Here is a 23,931-nt window from a genome sequence, read left to right as displayed (position 1 = left end):
GTGTCCTGATAATTCACTTCATGGCTGCTTGTGTACCATTGGTGTGCTCAGATTGGCTACCATATTTGCTTACTAAATACAGTCTCTACACTTTATGGTTATTCCTGTGAAACATTCTCCTGAAGTGAAAGGGGCCATAATCAAATACAATAATAATTATTAGCGGGATCATTTTCAAATGGGAAGATAGGGGAAGTTGAATGGGGCATCACATCAGATGGATTGAATGAAGCTCCCAATATGATACTATCATTCCTCATGATATAGTTTAATAATATTTTTGGACAATATGTGAGGAAACCGAAGAAAACAATTACTACAATCCAATAAGCTATGGCTGAACGGCCACTACTACTTCTGTTACCATGTCTGAATTTGTAGAACTTTGTTGTTGCATCTTGATTTTTTTGTGTGAAGGAAGAAATTTTGGTTTAGTTCACAATAAAGTAGGACTCAATTTTAGTGATTTAGCGCTCCGGGACACTGCCTCGCGCGAAGGGCGCTATATAAATGCAAGTTGTTGTTGCTGATCTTTAATGTTCTGCTCTTTTATTCCATACAGTGGAGTTTCTCATTCTGTCCTCTCAGACATGCAAACCATAGAGCAAGAGACGCCCAGTGTGGGGAAATCTTCTCGCAGAAAATATGATGACGATGATGAACCTACATTTACTTCTCATTCCAGGCAAGTAAAGTGTTTCCTGAAGGAAAGAGCATCACCTATTGACAAGACAAAAATTATGGGAAAGTGATATAAAAGACATTGAATAATGCAAAAGCCATCACTGTGTCTCAGCTAAATGCAAAAATTGTAGTAGTTACTGACTACATTAGTTGAGTTAAACTGTTACACACTGCCGGTGTGTTTACCCTTCACGTACAAACAGCAAAAACAGTAAAATAGCTGTGAAGTTTTTTTTGGTCAGCTGGGTGTCCGATATGTGCGGAAACCCAACACTATGCTTAAGAGTCTCCAACCCAGTCTAACAGTTGCATGCACGGCCACCTACAGATAGAAATTCCTGTGTTAAAGGTACGGAAAGGTTCTCTCTCAATTGTTCAGTGTGTTTCTTCAGTCACACTCTGAACCGTGCAGTTCCGAAAGCTTAGAAATGGGATAATTTAATTGAAATGTTACAATTGGCCTTAGTACCCTGGGTAATGGACAAGGAAATTAGTGGCATGTTTCTGCTAATGTACACAAATTAGAAGTGTACTTTGACCATTGTACCTTGAAGCAGAAATACGTATTAACACAGCCCAAGTGTGTTACGTTTCAACCTCGTTGGTTTGTATGACTGAGTTCATTATTCATTGAATATGCAACTTGGTAACCAAATTGAGAGTTTAATATTGTGGTTCTTTTTTCTTCTTCTTTAGATATTTTGATGATCCGCTGGATATAGGAAGTGGATATTCAAAGTGGGAAGATAATATTGATCCCTTTTGGAAGACTGAACGCAGTACTAGAGTGCCTGAAGCTATATTTACTTCAAAGATTTCATCACTAAATGACCGGTATCAATAATCAAACCCCTCGCTTTCCTCAATAAGAATATAAGAGCCATTTTTGATGCATCTCATGCTGCATTTATTGTGGACCTTTAAAGCTGAATGAGACCCAAGCCTGCCTTTTGCCAGCATGTGTGGAGGATAAACAGGAGATTATAATCTTAGCACCTGCAGAACTTTAGAAATTGCTCTTCAATAGCTGGATATTGTGTAAACTGTTTGCCTCAAGTTCGAATAACCTTTATCGCTTAACATGTGGAAGAGAAACTATTGAAATATTTACATAGAAAGCTGGCTTTAATATATTGAATCCTGTTCATGTTGTCCACATTTGAATATAATCTCCTATTTTCTCCCTTTCTTCCCTTGTTGCAGGCCTGCACGTCGGAAACCAGAATTGGATTATTCACTTGGATCTGAGGAAGCACAGAAGAAGTTTGGCAATGCCAAGGCCATTTCATCAGATATGTACTTTGGGAAACAAGAATCAGCAGAGGTAAGTGTTCCATCTTTATCTAAACATATAAACCTATTATTTTTTATTGCACTAAACAGTAGAAGCAGAGTACACAGTCTGCGATTGAAGGGGGTAAATTCAGAACAAATCTGTGGAGATACTACTTCAGTGAGCGAATAGTGAACTTGTGGAATAGGCTCCCTAGAGAGACAGTGGAAGCAGAAAATGTTGTTTGTTTCAAGAATAAATTAGATAGATTTCTGCTAGAAATGAATATCTCAGGATACAGTATATAGTTTGGGACAAGACATGTCAAGCGACTTCCCAGATGGTGGATGGTGATCTAGATGGACTTTGGTCTTTTTTCACCCAGCAGGTTCGTATGATATCGCTGCCTGGCAAGCTTTCCCACTGATTGTTCGGGTAGGACCACCTACCCGTTATGGCTAGGTTTACAAGGGATAACAGGAGCTGAATGGGATGACTTCCTGCCCCCAGTGACTTGTGTGCCCTTCCAAGTCCTGCCAATGAGCAAGGCAGGGTTTGCTGTCATTTGGAGTCCTGTAGCTTGGTGGTTAGAGCAATCACCTCGCAAGCGAGGGGACCTGGGTTCGATTCCTGGGCAGGGCGAACCGTAAGGCATGTTTCCTTACTCCACTACTACTCTGTTTACCTAGCAGTAATTAGTACCCCAGTTGTTAGCCAATTGGCGGATGTTTTTCCGGGGGACTTTTCCCTTTTTTTAAAAATGTTTTTTTTTTAAAAATTTGGTGACTCACTCTACGACTGTTTGTAGGACACTCATGTGCATAATTGGCTGCCACTTTTCACCCGCAAAATATGCAGTCAATTCACTTTACAGTATATTTAATGAAGCGCTTTGAGATGTCTTGAACACGTGATAAGGCGCTATATCAAATACAAGGATTATTAACAGTGTCCTGGAATTGTGTGTTTTATTCAATAGCTATGTGGCAATACAGTGTCTCCACAATGCATTTTATTACATTAATACCTTTGGTTTTTTAAAAAAATAATGGTTGCAACTCTGGTTTACAAGATTAGTTTTATGATTACTATTTTTAAAAAACAGTAGAGCGTGTTATTTTTTAGAAGTGGCGAAATTGGAATGTGTTAGCGTCCAGAGGGACCCGGGTGTCTTTGTACAAGGTGTGTCTTTGTATAAGAGTAGGAAGTCTTGCTGCAACTGTATAGGGCTCTGGTGAGACCACACCTGGAATACTGTGTGCAGTTTTGGTCTCCTTATTTAAGGAAGGATGTACTTGCCTTGGAGGGGGTGCAGCGTAGATTTACTAGGTTAGTACCAGGGATGAAGGGGATGAGATACGAGGATAGGCTGACCAATTTGGGCCTATATTCTCTAGAATATAGAAGAATTAAGAGGGGATCTCATAGAAACCTATAAGATCATCAAAGAGCATGATAGAGTAGATAGTGGAGATTGTTTCCCCTGGTTGGAGAAACTAAAACCAGGGGTCACAACCTTAAAATCAGTGGCCAACCCTTTCGCACTGAGTTGAGGAAGAACTTCTTCACTCAAAGGGTGGTGAATGTATGGAACTGACTACCCCAAAGGGCTGTTGACGCTCAGTCCTTGAACATATTCAAGACTGAGATAGATAGATTTCTTATTGCAAAAGGGATTAAGGAATATGGGGATAAGGCAGGGTTAGGTTATTAGCTGGAGTTAGATTAGAAGATCAGCATTGATTGAATGGTGGGGCAGGCTCGAAGGACCGAATGACCTACTCCTGCTCCTATATGTTATGTTTTTAAGAGGGATTGGTAAGAAATTGGCTTAAATCTATCCTTTTTCAACTTGTAACTATATCGAGCAGTTTGGTGATGAAAAAATAAATCTGTTACTTAAGGTGGTTAATTTTAGTTTCTGCTGAGGAGAAGAGAAAAGTACACTGGTGTCCATGAACACATCAGGCATTTCATGAGAGGGTACAGGATAGCGAATGTGGGAAATGGAAATATCACATTGAAGAGGAGCTGGTGTTCTTCTGAGGCTGTGGTTTAGTGTGGTGACTGGGGCTTCACTAACAATAAAAATAGATAATAATCCTTGCATTTGATATAGAGCCTTATCACATAGTTGAGCTGTCTCAAAGCTTTTCACAAAATGTAAACTGTAGTGACTGTTTATTTTCTAGATAAGCACGGTAGGTAAATTGCACACAGCATTGTTACACAAACAGTCGCAGAGTGAGTGACCCAATTTTATTTGGAGGATTGTTGGCCAGGACACCAGAATAAACTCCTTTCTCTTCTAATAATGACGCAGAATCTTTAATCTGTACCTAGACATCAGTCAGGATCTGGGTTTGATGGCATCACCGTCAAAGCAGCACACGCTCAGCACTGCATTGGAATGTCAGCAAAGTCTATATGGTTCCAATTCTCGACATGGGGCCTGAACCCACAACCTTCTGGCTCTGAAGCGAGAGTGCTACCAACTGAGCCTGGCTAATTATGGAGTGAAGAAATTGTTGTCATTGTTAATTCCACAACCAGTGACCTGTAGAGCCCTCTGTAAACAGTAGTTCCCTCAGTTCCCCTATCAGACTTCAGAGTACAGCGAGGTGTCAATGGTCTAAGTTCCAAGCAACAACAACTTGTATTTATATAGTGCTCTTCACACAGGGGATTTCAACTGTTTAAATCTTGTCTAACAATAACATTTGACCTGAATATTTTAACATTTCATTTTCAAATATTAAGTGCCAGATACACATAAATATAAAATGAGTTGCTGGTGTAAAATGCATCTTTTTTGCGTTAACAATTAGTTTTATGTTTACTTTGTATGAAGAGAAGGATTTTTTCGCCCACAAATATACAGTCAATTTACTTTACAGTCTATTTCTGCGAAGCGCTTTGAGACGTCGAGAAGACGTGAAAAGCGCTATATCAAATGCAAGGATTATTATTATTTATTATCATATTAACGAATGGGTTTTGCCTGCAGTATGAAGCCAAAACTCGACTGGAACGTTTTGCGGGAAGTTCATCCATCAGTTCAGCTGACCTGTTTGAGGACGATAGGAAGCAACCCTGTAAGTAACCAGCCGAGCAAAACATCAACGGTGATGCGCATTGAGGGTCCATTACTTTCTGAAGATTTTCATTTTTTTTATTGTTAGCTCTTGTCAGAAATGTATAATTGGGATTTTGTTTTCCCTGAAGTAAATCCGTCTCTGAGCAATGTGCTCCCTTCAGCTCCTGACATGGCACAGGTTAAGCAAGGATTTCGGTCTGTGGCTGGGAAGCTGTCTGTTCTTGCCAATGGAGTGATGACTTCCATTCAGGTCAGCGCATTCAAAATATTTCGTCTTTCAATACATTTTATGGTGACTTGTGACCATTAGATCTTAATCAAAATCAGAAACTTCAAGTTGACCCATAATTGCTTTTAAAAAATCTAAATCAAAATAGAAATCTTTAGCTTCTTAATCTGTTGTACCTCAGAAATGTGCGTAGAGGTTCAGTCGGGTTAGTCTCATTGCTCTGGATTTCTGTTTCTTTTAAAAAATACATCAAATCACCGTTAAGGAATCTCCTAACCCAGGCATACTCCAGCCCATGGCTACCAACCTATTTAGTTCATCAGGATGATCCGAGAGAGAAAAGGTCTGCCAGGAAACCTGATTGCTATGAGTAATTCTGGCTGGAAAGAATTGCATGCGAAGTCAGGATCTGGGCTCTGTTGCGATAATGCTCCATAATCGTACGGCTTGACGATATTTTGCTGTCTTTCACTATGTTTGAGTACACACTACTTTTTCTAAAATTAAGTTTTTAAAGAAAAACAGAAGTGTATTAAGCAACATAGGTGTGTGTGTGTGTATATATATATATATATATATATGTGCTAAAGGAAGCCATACCCCAACAAGATTTGGTATCTTCAGGAGAAGAGCGGAGAAAGGAGACAATTTTCTTTTCTTTTGCAGGATCGATATGGCTCATAACTGAACAGGAACATTCTAATGAGATAAACTTGAAACGTTCAGAAGTGATTTACGTTTGCCTGTACCGGTGATTAGCAAAACATTGTGAAGGAGAATTCATCAGTAACGTGGCGATCGATTGCCCTAGTTAAATGCTTGTAGTCCATCTGCTGACCTTTATCTCTGCTCGAATTTACTTGTGAGTTTGTCAAATACTTGATTTGTCTCAGGTAATGCCGTGCTTTACATTTAAAAAAATGAAAAAACTTCAATGTAGGAGAAGGCAATGCATTTTTTCTTTAGTTTGAGCACAAACTACTTTTTCTAAAAGTAATTTTTTAAAGAAAAGCAGAAGTGTATTAAACACATATAAAACATTGGTTAGTTTGGGGAAAGGGTGCAATACTCAAATAAAAAAGAAAAAAGTTATAGCGATAAACATTGCAACATAGGCTAAATCTGCAGCTTTAAAGAAGTGCTCTTAAATGGAATTTCTGCCCTATTTGAAGAGACAGTGTTTGTACAATTTAAAACACTAAGCTGAACTCTGGGCAAGTGAGTGTGCAGTTTCTTACATGATTTGTTTGCTTTACTGGAACAGCTTGCCTCCTCAGATCAGTTCAGTTCAATTGTAAGATAGTCTTGTTCATCAGTACTTTGAAGTGGTGATAATTTGCCAGGTGTCTCTTGGTAGCCTTTAAGTCTAGTCTACAACTTTGAAGAAAGGCAATGACAACAAAGTGAATGTGAGGCACCACATTGGGAATTACAAGGAATTGGAATGTGACCATTGTCTTCTGTTTACCGCAGAAACCTGTAAGGTGTGCTTTTTCAAAACAAATACCCACTACTCATGGAACCAACTAATATAAATGGTGACCAACTGTAGATGTGTATTGTAATGAATCTTTCACTTTGAGATCATTATGTTTAATTACAAAAGGCTGGTCTGATGTATACGTATATTTCTAATAAAAATATATACATTTGCTTCTTTTAAGTGGCTCTGTGTAAAATTGAGAAAACGAAGGGGGATTTTAGAGTTTGTGGTCAGTGTTAACAGCAGCTGAATGATGAACGTATTGTGTTCACTCTAAGAATGAAATACAAGGGTGTGATAGTCTCAAAAACTAATGCACATTATTGGTGAGTGACTTTATTGGGAGATTGAGTAAGGGATACATTTCATGCTAACCTTGCAAAATCGGATCAGATAAATGCAATAATATTTATGTTTGGTTATTTGTGGAAAGGTGCTCTGCAGAAGGAAAATGCCTCAGAAGAAGATTGGAAAAATTGGAGAAATTAATCTTCTGTCTAGTACTAATTGCTGAAATACGTATACCTTCTTTCCCAGAGTAGTGGGATTGTCTAGAAGTCCTCGTATAGTAACCTAGCCATGACTAGGTGCTGAGTAGAGCACACGTACTGGCCGTACTGGCCTAATCACAAGGAAATCGTGGAGCTTCACTAACCTGATCCAGAGCACCATCAGCAGAAATATGGAGCTGTCCATCCTGATGGCAATGCCTCTAAACCTGGTGAGACAGTGTCCTGTTTGCTACTTATAGCATTGAAAGCAATATCATCTGAACCTCTCTTGTGATAGTGCATTTTTTCCAGTCAGTTTAGAGCATCGCCCTTCACTTTAACCACTTACAAATTACAGTAGTTACAACCAATTCATCATTTTTCTGTGTTCCGACTGGAATGATTGCAGATGGTGTGATTCGGAACAACATTTTGAAATAAAAGAAAGACGAGTTGTCAGATTCCCTCTTGTCAGGCATATTCCCCTTGATATGCCTGTCCGTGATGCAGTAAGTAGTCAAACCCTGGACATTTCACATCTCTACTTAATCTGATCTCAATTGGCCAACAAATCATGCTCACATTGTAAGCGACAGAGGTATGATCCTGAGATGGAACTTCATGAGTAGGTATAATGTTAGCTCATTATTAGAGCACTCAGTGAGATGGACAGACAGTCTCAAGTCGGGCGCTGGGGCAATCTGACTGGTTTCAAAGACTGGGATATTAGGCTGGCATTGGTTTTCTGTTTATCTTTCAGTGTGTCCACAGTGAAACCAGTGGGAATTGCACCAAAGCAACTATCCAAGACCCTGTACAATATGTGTAATGAACATAGTGTAGCTTTAAAGAAGTGTTTGGAATTTCTTGTTTGAAGAAGTGTTTTTTTGTTCAATATAACAACACTGAGCTATGGGCAAGTAAGTGTGCAGTTTCTTATATGAATTGTTTCTTTACTGGAACAAATTGCCTCCTTATATCCGGTTACAGTGTACAGGTGGTGAGGTACAATTGTGGGTGGGAATCTTTAATTTGGGGATATTATGTTTAAATTGCACAAAGATGATCAAAAAATGTCAAAAAGCTGGTCCGATTGTAAATGTCAGTTTCTAATAAAAAATACATTTTGCTTCATCTAAGTGGCTCAGTGTTTAAATGAGATGTTAAAAATGAAAAGTACTAATCCTTGTGCTTGATATCCTATCATGTTGTTGATATTCTGAACATCTGTGACCAGGGCTCTCTCTGACTCCTTGTCCTTCCCCACCTCTGCTACCTTCGACACTATCCTCCTACACTGCCTCTCAGCTCAATCGTCGTGGACCTGCCCTTGCCTGGTTTGAATTCTATCTTTCCCACCGTCTCCACTTTGTCACCACTAAAGGCTTCTCCTCCAGCCCCCGCACCATCATATGTGGCTTCCCTCAGGGCTCTGTCCTTGGCCCTCTCCTTTTCAATATCTATATACTCCCCCTTGGTGACATCATCCGCAGACATGGGGTCACCTTCCACATGTATGCGGATGACACCCAACTGTACCTCTCTTGTCTCCACCTTCGATTCCAGGACCACTGCTGCCCTCACAGACTGTCGCACATCAAGTCTTGGATGAGAGCTAACTTCCTGCAATCGAATGTCAACAAAACCGAGGCCCTCCTGCTTGGTGCCCGTCAGCGCCTCCATACCTTGGGCGTTGACAGCATCTCCCTCCGTGGATGCACTTCACATATCACAGAACCACTAGGGAACCTCGGCATCCTGTTCGACCTTCAACTGTCCTTCATAACCCACATCCGTGCCATGACCCGATCCTCCTTTCCCCACCTCTGCAATATCGCTCGGCTCTGCCACTATCTCACACCGCAGGCCGCCAAGACCCTCATACATGCATTTAACGCATTCATAACAACCAGGCTCGACTACGCAAACTCCCTGCTTGTTGGTCTCCCCACTTCTCCCTCCATAGGCTGCAGATCATCCAGAACTGTGCAACCCATGTCCTCTCCCCCACCAGGCTCTGCGACCCCCTCACCCTCGCCCGACGGCCTCTCTGCCTCCGCTCTCTGGAACTCCATCCCGCAGTCCCTCTGCCTCACTCCCCTCCCTTGCCTCCTTCAAGATGCCTGCCCTCCACCCTCCCCGATGCTGACCCCCAGCTCGGGTCTGAAACACTGATTGGCCAGAGCCTTGGGACGTCCTCCCGACATGAAAGTGCGCTATCCAAATGTAATTTTGTTGTTTGTTGTTGTTGAGGCATTTCAAAACCCTTCACAGAATGTATTGTAAAGTGGATTGACTTGAGTGTTTTATAAACTGAAGTGTTAGGCACTGAATGCATTTTATTTTTACCCTCCACTTCATTATCTGGTTCATTTAAGCTGGTCCTGCTTTTAATTTCTGAGCATAAGTAGTTATTGTAGACTGAAGACCAAAAATAATGATTTATTGATTTTTCTCCATAAAGTGTAAATGTGTAAAGACCTAAAGTGTAAATTGCTGTCCCTATTATGAAGCTTGAAAAATGTATTTGGTTCCATCAATACCTGTTGAAATGAAGAAGAGGCCAAGACATAAATAATAATCCTTCCATTTGATATAGTTATGACAAAAAATCTATTTATAATTTGAAAGCTGGGAGTGTATGGAGAAGTGATTAAAAAACGTAAGGAAGAAAGTCCACGTACCACATCCGTGAAGCTTATTGCACTCCTTACAATAATAATAATAATCGTTGCATTTGATATAGCGCTTTTTCACGTCTTCTAGACGTCTCAAAGCGCTTCACTGAATATGCTGTAATAATTATTATTAGGAGTGTGGAGTAAGGAAACTTGCCCAAGGTTTCTCCCTGCCGGGAATCGAACCCAGGTCTCTCGCTTGAGAGGCGAGTGCTCTGACCACTGAGCTACAGGACTCCACAATATACAAAGCAACTTAAAATACAACCTACTTTTATGTGTTGCCTTTCACGGCAGAAAGATGTGTCAAAGTGGCAGACAATGGTGGATGGGCGCCCGAGCTCGGGATGGGAGCTGAGAGGGTTGGGGAGGAGAAAGATTACCGAAAGCCCGGTCAAAGAGGTAAGTTATGAGCTGGGGGCAATAGAAAAGTGTGTCTGCACTTTTCCTGCGGAATCCGCTACAAACAGCCTCCTCTGCTACAAACCCGCTAAAAATGTAGTTTCTGGCCCCTGGGTTCCGGACACTCATGCGCGGTGCTGCGCAACCGGAAATGAGCTTTACTTGGAGGCCCCACTATTGTGATTGTCTATGCGTCTGTGTATGTGTGTTTGTGAGTGTATGTGGGTCCATCTGTATGTGTCTGCGTTTCTGTCTATGTGTTTGTGAATGTCTGTGTGTGTGTTTAAAGAGTGTCTATGTCTCTGTGTGTGTCTGTGAGTGTTTCATAATACATAATAATAATCCTTGTGATTTGATGTCACATCTTTGAGAAGTTTCAAAGCACTTCACAGAATATACTGTAACGTGAATTGACTGTATATTTTGTGGGTGAAACACGGCAGCCAATTGCACATAGCAGTGGCCCACAAACAGTTGTAGATTGAGTGACCAAATGATTATTATTATTATTTGTTAAAATTTAATTTATTTATTTTTCAAGGGATTATTACCCCCCGAAAAGCGATCCGCCAACCAACTAACAACCGGGTTCCTACTTACTGCTAGGTAAACATGCGTGTGGAGTAAGGAAGAAGTTCTGGATGATCTTATCAATGAATCAAGAAAAGTAGTGATTTATAGAGTAATCTCCTTAGAAGATTCAAATCCATAAATGAAAGGATGTTTCTTTTCAAAGAGTTTTATTATAGAAGGAAGCCCAGGTGTGTTTGAACAGTAAGCTAGAGACCCTCTTAGAACAAAAGTCGTAACTTTAATTCGACTTCTGTTGGAATAACATCACAATGAATTCACTGTTTGCAAATTGTAGGATTATAATTGTCTGTAAATTGTGAGTTATATAATATAATAATTATATTGTTAATATATGAATAATATAATATAGTTATCCTGCATCTCTGCTTTTATTATTAAGACTCGATCAACCAAAGGATTGTCATGTGCTCCTTGCCAGAATAGAAAAGGTGGCACTACTTTTCAATAATTACCCAAGCAGTGATAAACTGGAGGGAGCTATCATTGCCTGTATTATTGTCTGTCATTGGGTTGTCAATGGAAATTAGGGAGTTTGGTTGATGGCTAAAGGAGTCTACTTTCTCCCCGCATAAACCAAAGTCTCTGCCTTGGGCCTTGAGTACATGGACTCAAGCCCAAGACGGAGACTTTGAGCTGTGAGGATTATTATTGCAAGAACCATCCACTTTCATTAAAATTATTATTTTTTCTGTCCTACACTTGATCATGTGTTAGACGAGTTCATTGGGAACTTATGAAGACAATAATTATATAGAAGTACATTGTATGTACAGCACCGAAACAGGCCGATTGGCTCGTATTAATACTCCACTTAAGACTCCACCACTCCTAATCCCCTATCCCCCCTCCCCTCTCGTACCCTTTTGTTGCCTTCTCTCTCATGTGTATCATTTGAGATTCCCTTTAAATGCATAATTGCTTTTGGCTTCAACCACAGCTTCCAGCTGTGAGTTTCCCATTCTCAGCATTCTCTGTGTAGTGGTTTTATATAATTCCTCTGTGGAACAACACTGTGGTTTGGATCTGCTGCTGGCTTGTCTTACATTTATGCTAATGTGAAAGATTAGATTCTTTCAGGCCGTCAGAGGGCAGTATTTGCCTCTTTATTAGTGTTTTTAAGTGTTTTTCTCCAGACTCATGCTCTTAAAATTGTTGAACTTTAAGCTTATTTACTGTCTAGAATAGAACTTCATCTTGGCGCAGTTCAGCTGTAAAGGACTAAAATAATGTGGTGCATCATTCCAGAGGGAGGATTAAGTACTTCCCTTACACACCACACACCTTCATTCCATTTGCTAGTTGCTAATCCAGTCTGATTTCTCTCCTTCTGTCTTCCTCTGACACTTGTCAAAACCTCCCTCTCTGCCTTCCTTGGTCCCCTCTCCCTTTATTTTGGTGTGTCCTTTGCCTCTAAGTGCTCATGTCTCACTATTTGGTGTCACTTCCTAGCTACCTACCTAGGTGCCTGTTAGCTAATCTGGCTGATCTCTATCCTCCCCAGAGGAAGAATAATTGAGCAGAGAAGGAGGCTAATCTGACAGACCCAAAATGTGCCTGGTCTAAACTACTCATTTCCTTCAATCAGTCAGGCTCTTTAAGAAAAGGACCTTCTGCTGCCAGTTGTTGTGGCTTATGAAAATAAATGGCCAGACCCACTTACACCCTTTCTCAATGTGGAAGCTGTTTGTGCTTCAATACGAAAGACCTTTATGAAGCATAGGGATCTTTATCGCTGCCTTGGAGTCCTCTGAACTCCTCTCCCTCTGGCCTTCAACCCTCACCGACCCCTCTTCTGCTCTCACCCTCCTCCACAACACCCTCTCCTCCACACTTGACACTCTTGCTCCTATCACCTCCCGTACTGTCTCCTACTCTCACTCCTACCCCTGGTTCACCACCCACCTCCGCTCACTGAAGAGCCAGGTGCGGGCCGCTGAACGCACCTGGGTCAAATCTGGCCTAACGGTCCACCGACAAATCTGGCTGGACCTCCTCAAAATCTACCGCTCCACTCTAGCCTCGGCCAAATCGTCCTTCTACTCCAGGATAATCCTGGAGGCGAAGGACAACCCCAGGCTACTGTTCTCTACCACATCCCAACTCCTCCGTCCCCCCCGCCACCCCGCGCAGGTCATCTCCTCCAACCTTCACTGCGAGGAGATGCTGGATTTCCTTGAATCCAAGATCAAGGGAATCCGCTCCGCGGTCACTTCCCCTCCAACATCCACCCACCACCCACCCCTTCCCTCCCACACTCCGACTCCTACCCATCCTCCCCTACACACCTTCGTACCCGTTTCCCCACCCTCTGTCACCAAACTCATCCTCTCCCTGAAACCCCCCACCTGCTCCCTTGACCCCATCCCCACTCCACTCCTTATCTCCCAGCTCCACCTCCTTGCCCCACATATCACAGACATCGTCAACCTGTCCCTCTCCTCTGGCTCTATTCCCATTCCCTTAAAAACTGCCACCATCACTCCCACCTTAAAAAAACCCTCCCTTGATGCGTCGCAGCTATCAAGCTACCGGCCCATCTCCAACCTCCCCTTCCTGTCCAAGGTCCTGGAACGAGTTGTCGCCTCCCAGCTGCGCTCTTTCCTCTCCAACCATTCACTATTCGAACCCCTTCAATCGGGTTTCCGTGCTGCCCATAGCACAGAAACTGCCCTGGTCAAGGTCACCAATGACATCCTGACCATCTGTGACCAGGGCTCCCTCTGCCTCCTCGTCCTCCTCGACCTATCGGCAGCATTCGATACGGTCGACCATGCTATCCTCCTCCACCGCTTGTCCTCCCACCTAAACCTTCAAGGCCCTGTCCTTGAGTGGTTTAGGTCATACCTCTCCCACCGTCTTCACTTTGTCTCCACAAATGGTTTTTCCTCCGGCCCCCGCACTGTCTCGTGCGGTGTCCCTCAAGGCTCTGTCCTCGGTCCCCTCCTCTTCACCCTCTATATGCTCCCCCTTGGTGACATCATCCGCAGACATGGGGTTAACTTCCACATGTATGCGGATGACACCCAACTCTACCTTTCCTCCTCTACCCTCAACTCCACGACCACCGATGTCCTGACAGCCTGCCTGTCCGACATCGAGTCCTGGACGAGAGATAACTTTCTCCAGCTCAACGTGCGCAAAACTGAGGCCCTCCTGATTGGCTCACGTCAGCGCCTCCGCACCTCAGGCGCTGACAGCATCAGCATCCAAGGCTGCACTCTCCACCTCTCAAAGCCAGTCAGGAACCTCGGGGTTCTGTTCGACCCTGAGCTGTCCTTTCTCCCTCATATCCGCGCCACAACTGGCACTGCCTTCTATCACCTCCGGAATGTCGCCAGACTACGGCACTACCTCACCCCTCACGCTGCTGAAACTCTGGTCCACGCCTTTATCACCTCAAGGCTGGACTATGGGAACTCTCTCCTCGCCGGCCTTCCCGGCACCTCCCTCCACAAGCTGCAGGTCATTCAGAACTCTGCAGCTCGTGTACTGTCCCGCACCAGGCTTCGGGACCACATCACTCCCACCCTCGCTCACCTCCACTGGCTCCCCATCCCCCAGAGGATCGAATTCAAGATCCTCATCCTCACCTACAAGGCCATTCACGGCCTCGCTCCCTCCAACCTCTCCGACCTACTATCCCCCTACCTACCTGCCCATACCCTCCGTTCCTCTGGCTCCGATCTGCTCCACATCCCCCGCCCCAACCGCCCTACCATCGTGGCCGGGCCTTCAGCCTCTCAGCCCCTAGGCTCTGGAACTCTATCCCCCAGTGCCTTCGCCGCTTCCTCCCTTTCCTCCTTCAAGGCCGGTCTCAAGACCTTTCTCTTTGACCGTGCCTTCAGCTCCCCTCTCGACTCTCTACCCCCTCCTCGCTCCCTCCCTTCCCTCCCCTCACCCTGACCATTTCCCCCTTGCTCGGGTCCTGACCCAACTGTACAGCGCCTTGGGACGTCCTCCCGACGTGAAAGGCGCTCAATAAATGGAATCTTGTTGTTGTTGTTTATTTTTTTTGAGACTTGTTGTAAGAATGGTCGGAAACTCCTGATTGTTGCACTGGAATCCAAATCTCCTGCAATGACCTGCTTCCAGGCAGTGTTAGAGCCACACGTAAGAAGTGAAAATATTTTCTTCAGAGACTGTCTTCATTGCATTCTCGCCTCCAGCCAAATGTCCTCCAAAATTGAAATTTGTTGGCATTCATCTGTTATTTAGGTGTTGTTTCATGAATTTGTGACTGCAAATTAGCTCTATTGTTTGCCTCCAAAGCCACATTTACTTCATTTTAATTAATCTCATTCTTTAAAGCACATAGTAGTCTTTTTATGTAAAAGGCCCTGTGAAAATGTAAGTTATTGGATATAAGAAGACACAAAAAGGGCTGATGCATATGCTTATATTTAAGCTACGTTGGTACAAAGCATTGCTACAAATATCAGAGTATAACATAGCCAGTGGCTTTAACAATAATAAGTGACAGATAAAGAGATCACACCTCCAGATTGTGACGAAAGGTCAAAGCTTCTAGTATTACTGATAAAGGTTACATTTTCAGCATAGAATGCAAAGGTGAACAGGCAAAAAAGCCAACACACAATGGGGATTTGCCAAATAGAAATTGCACACTGCCATTTATCTGCTTTTCATTTTAGCTGACATTGCTGGGGACCCTGCCTCCCTTTAATCTTAAACCGTTTTGGCAGGTGTGCAGATGGACATCTTGCGAACGCCATCCACAAGGTAGGAGCAGTAGTATGTTGACTCCCACTCCACGCACGCAGACTCGCACAATTGGCCACCCACTGTGTAGTCACTGTGTAGCTGGACGCTGGTGCACATCAGAATGAGCAGCAATGGGCCGAGGGTGGAAGTCATCTTGTAATTCGTAGTGTCAGCAATTAACTATAACAGTAAAATACATCAATCTAACTCTCCAATAACAATCCTGTATCTCTCCAATACTATTCCTGTAACTATAATAACAAAAATAATAAACCTAGTATAGCACCTTATCATGTCTTCGAGACATCTCAAAGTGTTTCCCAGAATACACTGTAAAGTGAATTGATTGTATATGTTGTGGGCGAAACACAGCAGCCAATTGTGCACAGCACTATCCCAAAACAGTTGTGTATTGAGTGACCAAATTATTATTATTATTTTTAAGGGATTATTACCCCCAGAAAAGGGATCAGCCAACATCCGGGTTCCTACTTACTACTAGGTAAGCAGAAACACGTGGAGGAAAGCAATTTGCCTAACGTTTCGCCCTGCCCTGGAATCGAACCCAGGTCCTCTTGCTTGCAAGGCGAATGCTCTAATGAATGCTACAGGACTCCACAACTCTCCAATACCAGTTCTGTAACTTTCCAAAACCAGTCCGATAAATCTCTAATTCTGGTGCTGTAGCTTTAATACTAGTCACTCTCTAATTGTAGTCTAACTCGATGAGGCACTCTCCTATAATAGTCTAGTTATTCTCTAATACTAGTGTGGCAACTCTCTGATACTATTCAAGTAACTGTCCCATACAAGTTTATTAACTGATACTGGTGCAAAAACATTCCCATGTGATTTTAGCAACTCTCCAATACTAGACTAGAAACTTATGAATCATACATATAAAACATCTGAACCCCTTGATTAAATTCAAACCTGGAATTCATTCCTAGGTGTTTATTCTATAAAAAAAACCATTACAACCCCTTCGATTTGATTCCAGCTTGCAACTGCCTCCCGGGGGATCAGTTACAGAAAGCAGAAAACCTGTGAAACAAAGTGGAAATAGACGTGGTTACCACGTGGATCTAGCAGCGAGTCTCGGGCTTTTCCAATGCTGGTTGTTTCTTCCTCTGGATAGACCTGGCTCAATCTATTTTGTTCAGGACAACAAGTGTCTTTTTAATCGCGAAGTTAAACCTGAAACATCCAATCGGACAAGTACACATTGCCTAACGCATGGAAATCCAACTTCAGGGCTGTTTGCATAAGAACTAGAACTAGATACCCTTAGGTCAAATCTGCTGCACACGCTCAATCACTTGGGGGATTGCCACAGGTTAAAGGGTAACCTGCAAATACTGACAAGAAATGTATTCTTCAGCAAGGGATACAATGAATAATAAAGGGAAGGCGCAACTTCAGGCATTTAGTTATTTTCTTTCTTCACACTTTGCTGGGCTCAGCTAGTAGCTCTCCTGACTCTGGGTCAAAAGGTTGAGGAATCATCATTTCAGGAGAATGCTGCATTATCAAAGGTAATAATTAACCTTGGAATAGGAATGTGTAGAAATGTAACCAAACATGGTGGACTTTATCATATCTGTGCAAAGAATGGTATCATGTTGTTTTGGATATTAATTTTGCTTTGGCAAAGAATGGGGAATTTTTTCTCTCTGTTTTAAGGCTAAAATGTGGGGAATAAGTACAGCGTGAACTCTCCAAGTCCTGACGGACAAAGAGCATTACACAAACCTTTATCTCCTCTTCCCCCGAGATTCTCCTCTCTGTTCCCAGCTGTGAACCATCTCCAGTCTGAGGTTCTCAAACATGCCCTGACAGCTACTGTCCTAACTACAGACGCATCAAAGACTAGACTTGGTAGAAAGAGTATGCCCTGACCTGTGCTGCCTGTTTTGTTTGGTGTTGCAGAGCCAAATGTTGAGGGAGATGAGTCGATGTGCACAGCTAATAGGGGTAGAGTAAAAGACAGATGCTTTTGAAAAGAAACACAAGTCTAGAGATAATTTACAAGAGAGAATCTGCATGGAGAGGTCCCCAGTGTCTGAGTGGCATCCTCAGGGAAGCCACTGAGAAAGATTTTTTTCTTTTAAAGTGTTCTCGTGCCAATGGCCAGGGTGCAAGCTGTGCATTATTCATGCCCTGCCCACGATACTACACTTTTTCAGCTTTGTGGACAGCTTTGGTGCTGTGGATTATCATTCCTTAGCTGAAAGGAATCTGGTCCTATAAACCCGTGTGAGAATGGGTCCTCAGTCAACACTGGTGGCTGAGTCGTGCTTGTCACCACAACTTGCATTTAGATAGTGCCCTTTACACCGGTAATGTCTTGGAGCACATAAATATTCCCCTCCACACTGATTACACTGAATGGAGAGCCACCAGCGCAATAAACCAGTCTTTCCCCCCCCATTACATTGCACCAGCAAGTACAGCTGACATGTAAATTGTGGGAGCTTCCTCTTCTGATCACTGTCCAATGGAGGACCTCTCCTTTGAGGGATAAGTGAATGGGAGAGAGTGAGGAGTGGGTGGAGGCTCCTGTGGAGTATGAACACGAACACGACTAGTTGGGCCAAATGGCTGGTTTCTGAGCTGTATAGTCAATGTAAATCTATACAAATGTTTGTGGGAGGACATTGTATGCGGACAGTATCAAGTTCTGCTGTAAAGCCCACTTATTGGCATCAGGTGCTGGCACTTTATTTTCATCCTGTGCAGACAGCGAGGAAAATTACACAAGTATCTTCATGGAAAACAACAACAAATTACATTTGTATTGCACCTTTCATGTCAGAAGGACGTGCCAAAGCACTGGTCAGTCAGGGATCCATCACCTGAGCTGGTGCTTGGGATCGGGAGGGATGGAGGGTGGGAAGAGTAGGGATAGGAGGTTGACCAAAGGCATGGTTGAAGGGGAAGGTCTTCTGATGGATCTTGAAGAAGGGAAGGGGCGAGGCGGAGGGACTGTGGGATGAAGCTTCATCTAAGAAGCCTTAGATATCCAAAGGATCCAGCTCCACATGTTACCGAAAATTGGCATATAGAGGCCTAGAGGCTGACCCCATGGCCTCTGTGAGATACGGAAAATGTGCTTTGTTATTATGAGTTTGTACTCCAATACAACAAAACAAATTACATTTGTATAGCACCGTTCACATCGATATGGGGTTATCAGGTCACAGAGGTAGGAAGCTGCATTAATACTGCAGTTTCCATGTTATTATCACCGACTGTCCTTAGTGAGTGTCGACAGGGCATTTGACTGTAGGGTGTATGGGAGTCAAGCCTTCCCCTTGCTCTCCCCTGAGCACCTGTATATCCAGCAACAGCAACAGTCACAAATCTGAATAATAATTTTTCACTCCTTGACTGAAGGCAACACCCTGGCTGAGGTCAGATTTCAGGTGTCTTGTGCACTTGTATTGCAGGCTCAGTGCAAACCAACCCCTGCTGGTCTCAGACTTGCAATAAAAACCCAGCTCCTGCAGGGCCCTGTGGCATGTAACGCTATGTGAATAGGGCTCTGATTGTGCAACCCGCTGTGTTCAACTGCGTGTGATACTTTGTGTTCACACTTGTACAAGTACAGCTGTTGTGAGTGATGGGACGTTCTTGGGGAAGGTGGCTGACTTGAGGGTGTTTGTCTGCTGCTTTTTTTCGTCTCTCGCTCTGTTGATTTGCATTGATTTTACTGAAGCCATGAACTCAAGTGGAGGATTTGATGGTGTTCTGGGAGGCAAGATGACAATCAAATTAAACAAATTCTGCTGTGAGATGCTGTAAGATTAGATTTCAAGTCCATTCAATTGCATTTGATGTCTCAGTACAATAATAAATACAATACAAATTGCATTTATATAGCGCCATTCATGTCAGGAAGACGTCCCAAAGCCAGTTACGGTGCTGGGTGGGCACACAATGCCAAGATGCACTAAATTAGGTGGGGCATCTGATTCATCCTATACATGGCCAAGGCTGACACTCCAGTGTGGTGGTAGGGATCTGCTGCATTGTTGGATGTGCTGTCTTTTGTGTGAGGCGTTAAACTGAGTTCAGATGGACGTTAAAGATCCCATGGCACTATCCGAAAAGTGAATGGAGGTTCTCCTGGTGTCCTGGCCAACAATCCCCCAAATAAAATAAAATTATTCACTCACTTCATGGTTGTTTGTGAGACTTGGCTGTGTGCAAATTGCTTGCCGCGCTCAGCCACAAATACATAATCACTACACTTCACAGTAAAATCCTGTGAAGCGCTTTGAGACGTCTTGACAGCGTGATAAGATGCAAATACAAGGATGATTATAATTATAACAGGACCAGAGACTGCCTAATGAAGGAATGTAAGAGTCCTTTTTATTCTGCAGCTAACACAACTTCCTGAAGCAAAAATGCAGAAGAAACTTTACACTGTATCTGACCCAATGCTGACATCTAACATGCACAGAACAATTGGCTTCAATCTAGTCGAGATCAAACCAACTTTACGCACAACATCTTCCTTCAGACATTTCCTGTTTGTTAAAAACATCTCCTCAAATCCATCTGTACTACATGCAAACACAGAATGAGCTGTTCAGGCACTTCCAGTACTCTGATGTGAACTCTATGGGGCTAGATGCCTGGCTATCACATGTGCTGTGGTGGAACTGCAAAGGATAAAGCCAGAGCCACTGCTCTGGTTTGCTCTGTTGAGTTGGATAAACAGTGCAGGCAAGACACAGGAACACCTCAGCCTGTTGTCCCTGTTGGCAATTGAGGGTTGTGCTTCAGATGGGCATGTTACACTGTGTGTGTGGTGGTGGTGGTGGGATGGGGAGGAGAGTTTCTCTATTAATGGAATAATAAGAGTGAGCAATATTAGTGTGACCTGGGAGAAGATTTAGAGGAATCTGGATTGGGTGAGATCCATGTTAATCTTAAAAGGAAATAGGAGGACATTAATGATATCTGAAGTTTTTGAGTTGCTCCAAATACACTGGAGCAGTACTGGAGGGTAGAAAGTATGACCCTAATAGTGACAAAATGGACAAAAGTCCAAACTATTGTCATGAAACTAACCCCAAACAATCTGATAGCTTATACAATACTTGCATTCAAATTGCGCCCTTCATGACAATGTCTCAGTGCGCTGGGCTGTGGTGGAGTTGGATGCTGAGCAAGGGAAGGGAAGGAGGATTTTGACTGCACACTGTTAAAGTGCCGTCTTTAATTACACTTCATTGAAACACCCTCACCAATACTTTCTTGAGGGCAGGCAGTAAATTCAGTTCCAAATCTCCCCCTCTCATCTTGCTTTCTACCTTCCCTGCAGTGATGTCACTAATACAAGTAAATCTCCATCCAAACCACAAATGTCAATGGCACACGTTTCCACCACACTCTTACACTGCCCTCTGAACAGTCAGTGAACAAATGCAAGCTGCAGACAGGCTCTTTGAGAGGTCACGGTAGCTACTGTTTCACAAATTTATGGGACCTTTTCGTCTTCCCAAACAGATCAGAAATATGTACAGCTCTACTGCAAGCCTCTTCTGTGGCTACTAAACAGTTGATTAGCTGTTCCTCCAGTGGGAGAGGCGGTGGGGGAGGGGGAAGGAAACAGAATAAGGAGAGCTGTGACCTTACTAGTATAATGGCCATTAATACCATATTTTTCAATCGGTAACCACAAACCAGAGTGAACTCAGCCTCACACCTTTAAATAAATGTGCTGTCAAATATTTCTACAGTCGAGGCTGCACTGCAATGTGTAGCCTATTAGCCTCAGGCAGATTATTTGACTTGGACTGTGAGCACAGAAGCTGAGGACTTCAATATGAAACCAATAAGGCTCAAGCAACTCTAGAGACTAGAAGGAATTTTTGCCTTTCCAGTCAACCAGTTTCAAAATAATCCAAATGTTCCAAGCTCAAGAGTCAGTCTGAGATGGGAATCAAGCCTAGATTATATTATACTTATTCCTTGAGTTTGAATTGAGGTAGATTTAACTCCTATAAAATGAAGGCTTTCCCACATGACACATTTTATTATCTCTGAGCCACTCTAGCAACTAATTTTGATGACTGGGGGTGCAGCAATTTAGACACTGTTCTTTCACCTCTGGGACCTGGATTTGTATCAAACTGATATTAATGGGACAAGCACTCTTCTCTCCTTAGTCACTCTATGTTCGATACATTTGGGCAGTTTCAGCACAGTTCACCACGGACAAGATGCCCTCAACACTGTGAACCAAACCCTCAAATTCTTTGAGCTGGCAAATAGTATGGTTACCATTATACAATCAACGGCACAGAACTGCACTGATTTAATACTAACTTCTCAGTTTTGCTCAGTGAGATTACAAGGATGGTTAAGGTGGAGAATGGAAATTTCATATTGCCACACTTGGGGGTGTTCCAGTGACGACAGGTTGGGTGCAGAGTGAATGGAGATGTACTGTGAATCTAACACATGCTATACCTGATCCGGAACACTCAAGATAGTCCAGCGGGATCTTTACATCTAACCCATACTGTGCTTTATGTAGTGGTATAGAAGGAAATTTACTTCGTAGATAATCCATGCTATACATATCAAGCACGATAATGGTACACAGAGTGAAAGTGTTCTGTTCCCAGCATTGATACATTAGATATTGTTGGCCAGGAATTTGGCAAGGTATAAAGATGATTGTGTTGGATTTTCATAAACAAAGGTATTTTGCTAAATATCCTTTAGGCTTTTACAACTTAATATGCTTACTTCCTGAGTTTGCAAACGGCTGAAATGTTGATTCTCTGCTGTATTGGTGCTAGCTTTAACACGTGTTGTTCAGATTTTTTAAAATTTATATAGCCTGTTGTGTGATTTAAATGTGTTCTTATTTTATGATCAAACAAGATGTACTGACGAGCAGACAGCAAGTGCAGGCCCCTGTCTGTATGAGCTTGTTCACCATTTCTCAGAGAAATGCCAAATTTGATGCAGAATCGCACTGGTGGTGTGACTTCCGTTCAGCTTCCATAACATGAGGGTTACTTATGATCAGGACTCTGAAATTGTTATTGAACTAACAACCGAGTTGGAAATATAGCATTTCGAAGTCTGCTCAGATATGTTCCCATTCGGAACACTTTGGACCACTTTCAAAAATCTGGTCCCCATCTAAAAAATGTTTCTTAGCCATCAGAATTGTAAAAAAAATCGTAAAAGAACTGCATTCCTGGCATTACTGCTTGTGAGCAGAGTCAGTATCAGGATAACAGCTGATGTTTTTCTTGGCATTTCATGCAAAATCAAATATAAAGATTATTATTATAATTATAACATCATTCAGCACTTTTATGCTCCAGGCCCATCTCATTGCCCATCAGTGCAGTTCTGTACAGGCTCAACAACAACCTGCATTTATATAGCGCACTTCATGCGGTAGCATCCCAGGGCGCTTTGCCTTTTCTTGCAGATCCATATAGGATCCATCCAACCTGGCTCATCAGCAGAACTTACTGTGGCACTGGGGATTCTGCAGGGAGTATTTCTACTTAGCTCCCACTAACCCTACAAGGCTAAGCTCTAGAGGGTAGGATGATCATAGTTGCACAAGCTGCCGGAAACTTGCCAGACAGTGTTCTCAATGGGAAGCTATGCGGTTTTATCTGGTTCAAAACTATCTCACACATTGGGGTCCCCAAGCCTTGGCTCTTGCCATGCTGAGTTTCACCCACAAAATACACACGTCTCAATGACATGATAATGCGCTATATCAAATGCAAGGATTATGATTAGTATTATTAATACTCTTCAGAGAGAGTGCACATTCTATTGCAGATGCAGGGAAATTTCCATGTGTATTTAGCATACATATATGGAACTCTGAGTCTGGTTGGATACAATTAAGCATGAGTTTGATTCATTTGAAACACCCGATTTACCCCAAAAAAGTACAAGTCCTTTTTCCTACTTCAATGGAACACAATCTCCTCCAAGACTTTACTGACTGGACAGCTGGCTCCACAATGACCGATTGACCTTGTGATCTGCCCTGTTCCTCAGACCTGCTTATTCTCCTGACTCAGAACTTCCAAATGCCTAAAGGGTTAACAGACACCAACATGTACTAATATCAGTCATAGGCATTTCGGTTCTGTTCGAGAAAGTGACTAACTGTTGCTCTTGAAAGTCTATCATGCTCGTAAGAATGTCCTGCACAAGATACCCTTCAATTGCTCCACAAGGAAAGTGCCTATGTAGCACTTCAATGTCTATCCTCACA

General features: G+C 42.8%; 1 protein-coding gene, 1 long non-coding RNA gene and 1 other non-coding gene across 3 annotated transcripts in view; 1 reads left to right on the top strand and 2 right to left on the bottom strand.

Annotated features, from left to right (window-relative positions):
• Nucleotides 1-8,391, top strand: part of arfgap2 (ADP-ribosylation factor GTPase activating protein 2) — a 28,349-nt gene extending 19,958 nt beyond the window's left edge. The window contains 6 exon segments of the mRNA XM_042335253.1: nt 563-685; nt 1,381-1,518; nt 1,888-2,008; nt 4,965-5,052; nt 5,183-5,304; nt 5,950-8,391. Coding sequence (XP_042191187.1) covers nt 563-685; nt 1,381-1,518; nt 1,888-2,008; nt 4,965-5,052; nt 5,183-5,304; nt 5,950-5,967 — 610 coding nt within the window. The 3' untranslated portion in view covers nt 5,968-8,391.
• Nucleotides 8,392-10,100: 1,709 nt separating this feature from the next.
• Nucleotides 10,101-10,172, bottom strand: trnae-cuc. The gene has a single exon. It is a non-coding gene; the product is annotated as a tRNA-Glu (tRNA).
• A 5,141-nt stretch (nt 10,173-15,313) lies between these two features.
• LOC103181826 lies at nt 15,314-16,907 on the bottom strand. Its single transcript, XR_488251.2, has 2 exons — nt 16,730-16,907; nt 15,314-15,833 (listed from the first exon to the last, which is right to left on the bottom strand). It is a non-coding gene; the product is annotated as an uncharacterized LOC103181826 (long non-coding RNA).
• Nucleotides 16,908-23,931: the final 7,024 nt, after the last annotated feature.

The sequence above is a fragment of the Callorhinchus milii genome, unplaced genomic scaffold (genome assembly GCF_018977255.1).
Source record: "Callorhinchus milii isolate IMCB2004 unplaced genomic scaffold, IMCB_Cmil_1.0 Scaffold5, whole genome shotgun sequence".
NCBI classification, from domain to species: Eukaryota; Metazoa; Chordata; class Chondrichthyes; order Chimaeriformes; family Callorhinchidae; genus Callorhinchus; species Callorhinchus milii.
Note: the sequence above shows the minus strand (reverse complement) of the source record. Positions and strands in the feature narration are given on the sequence as shown.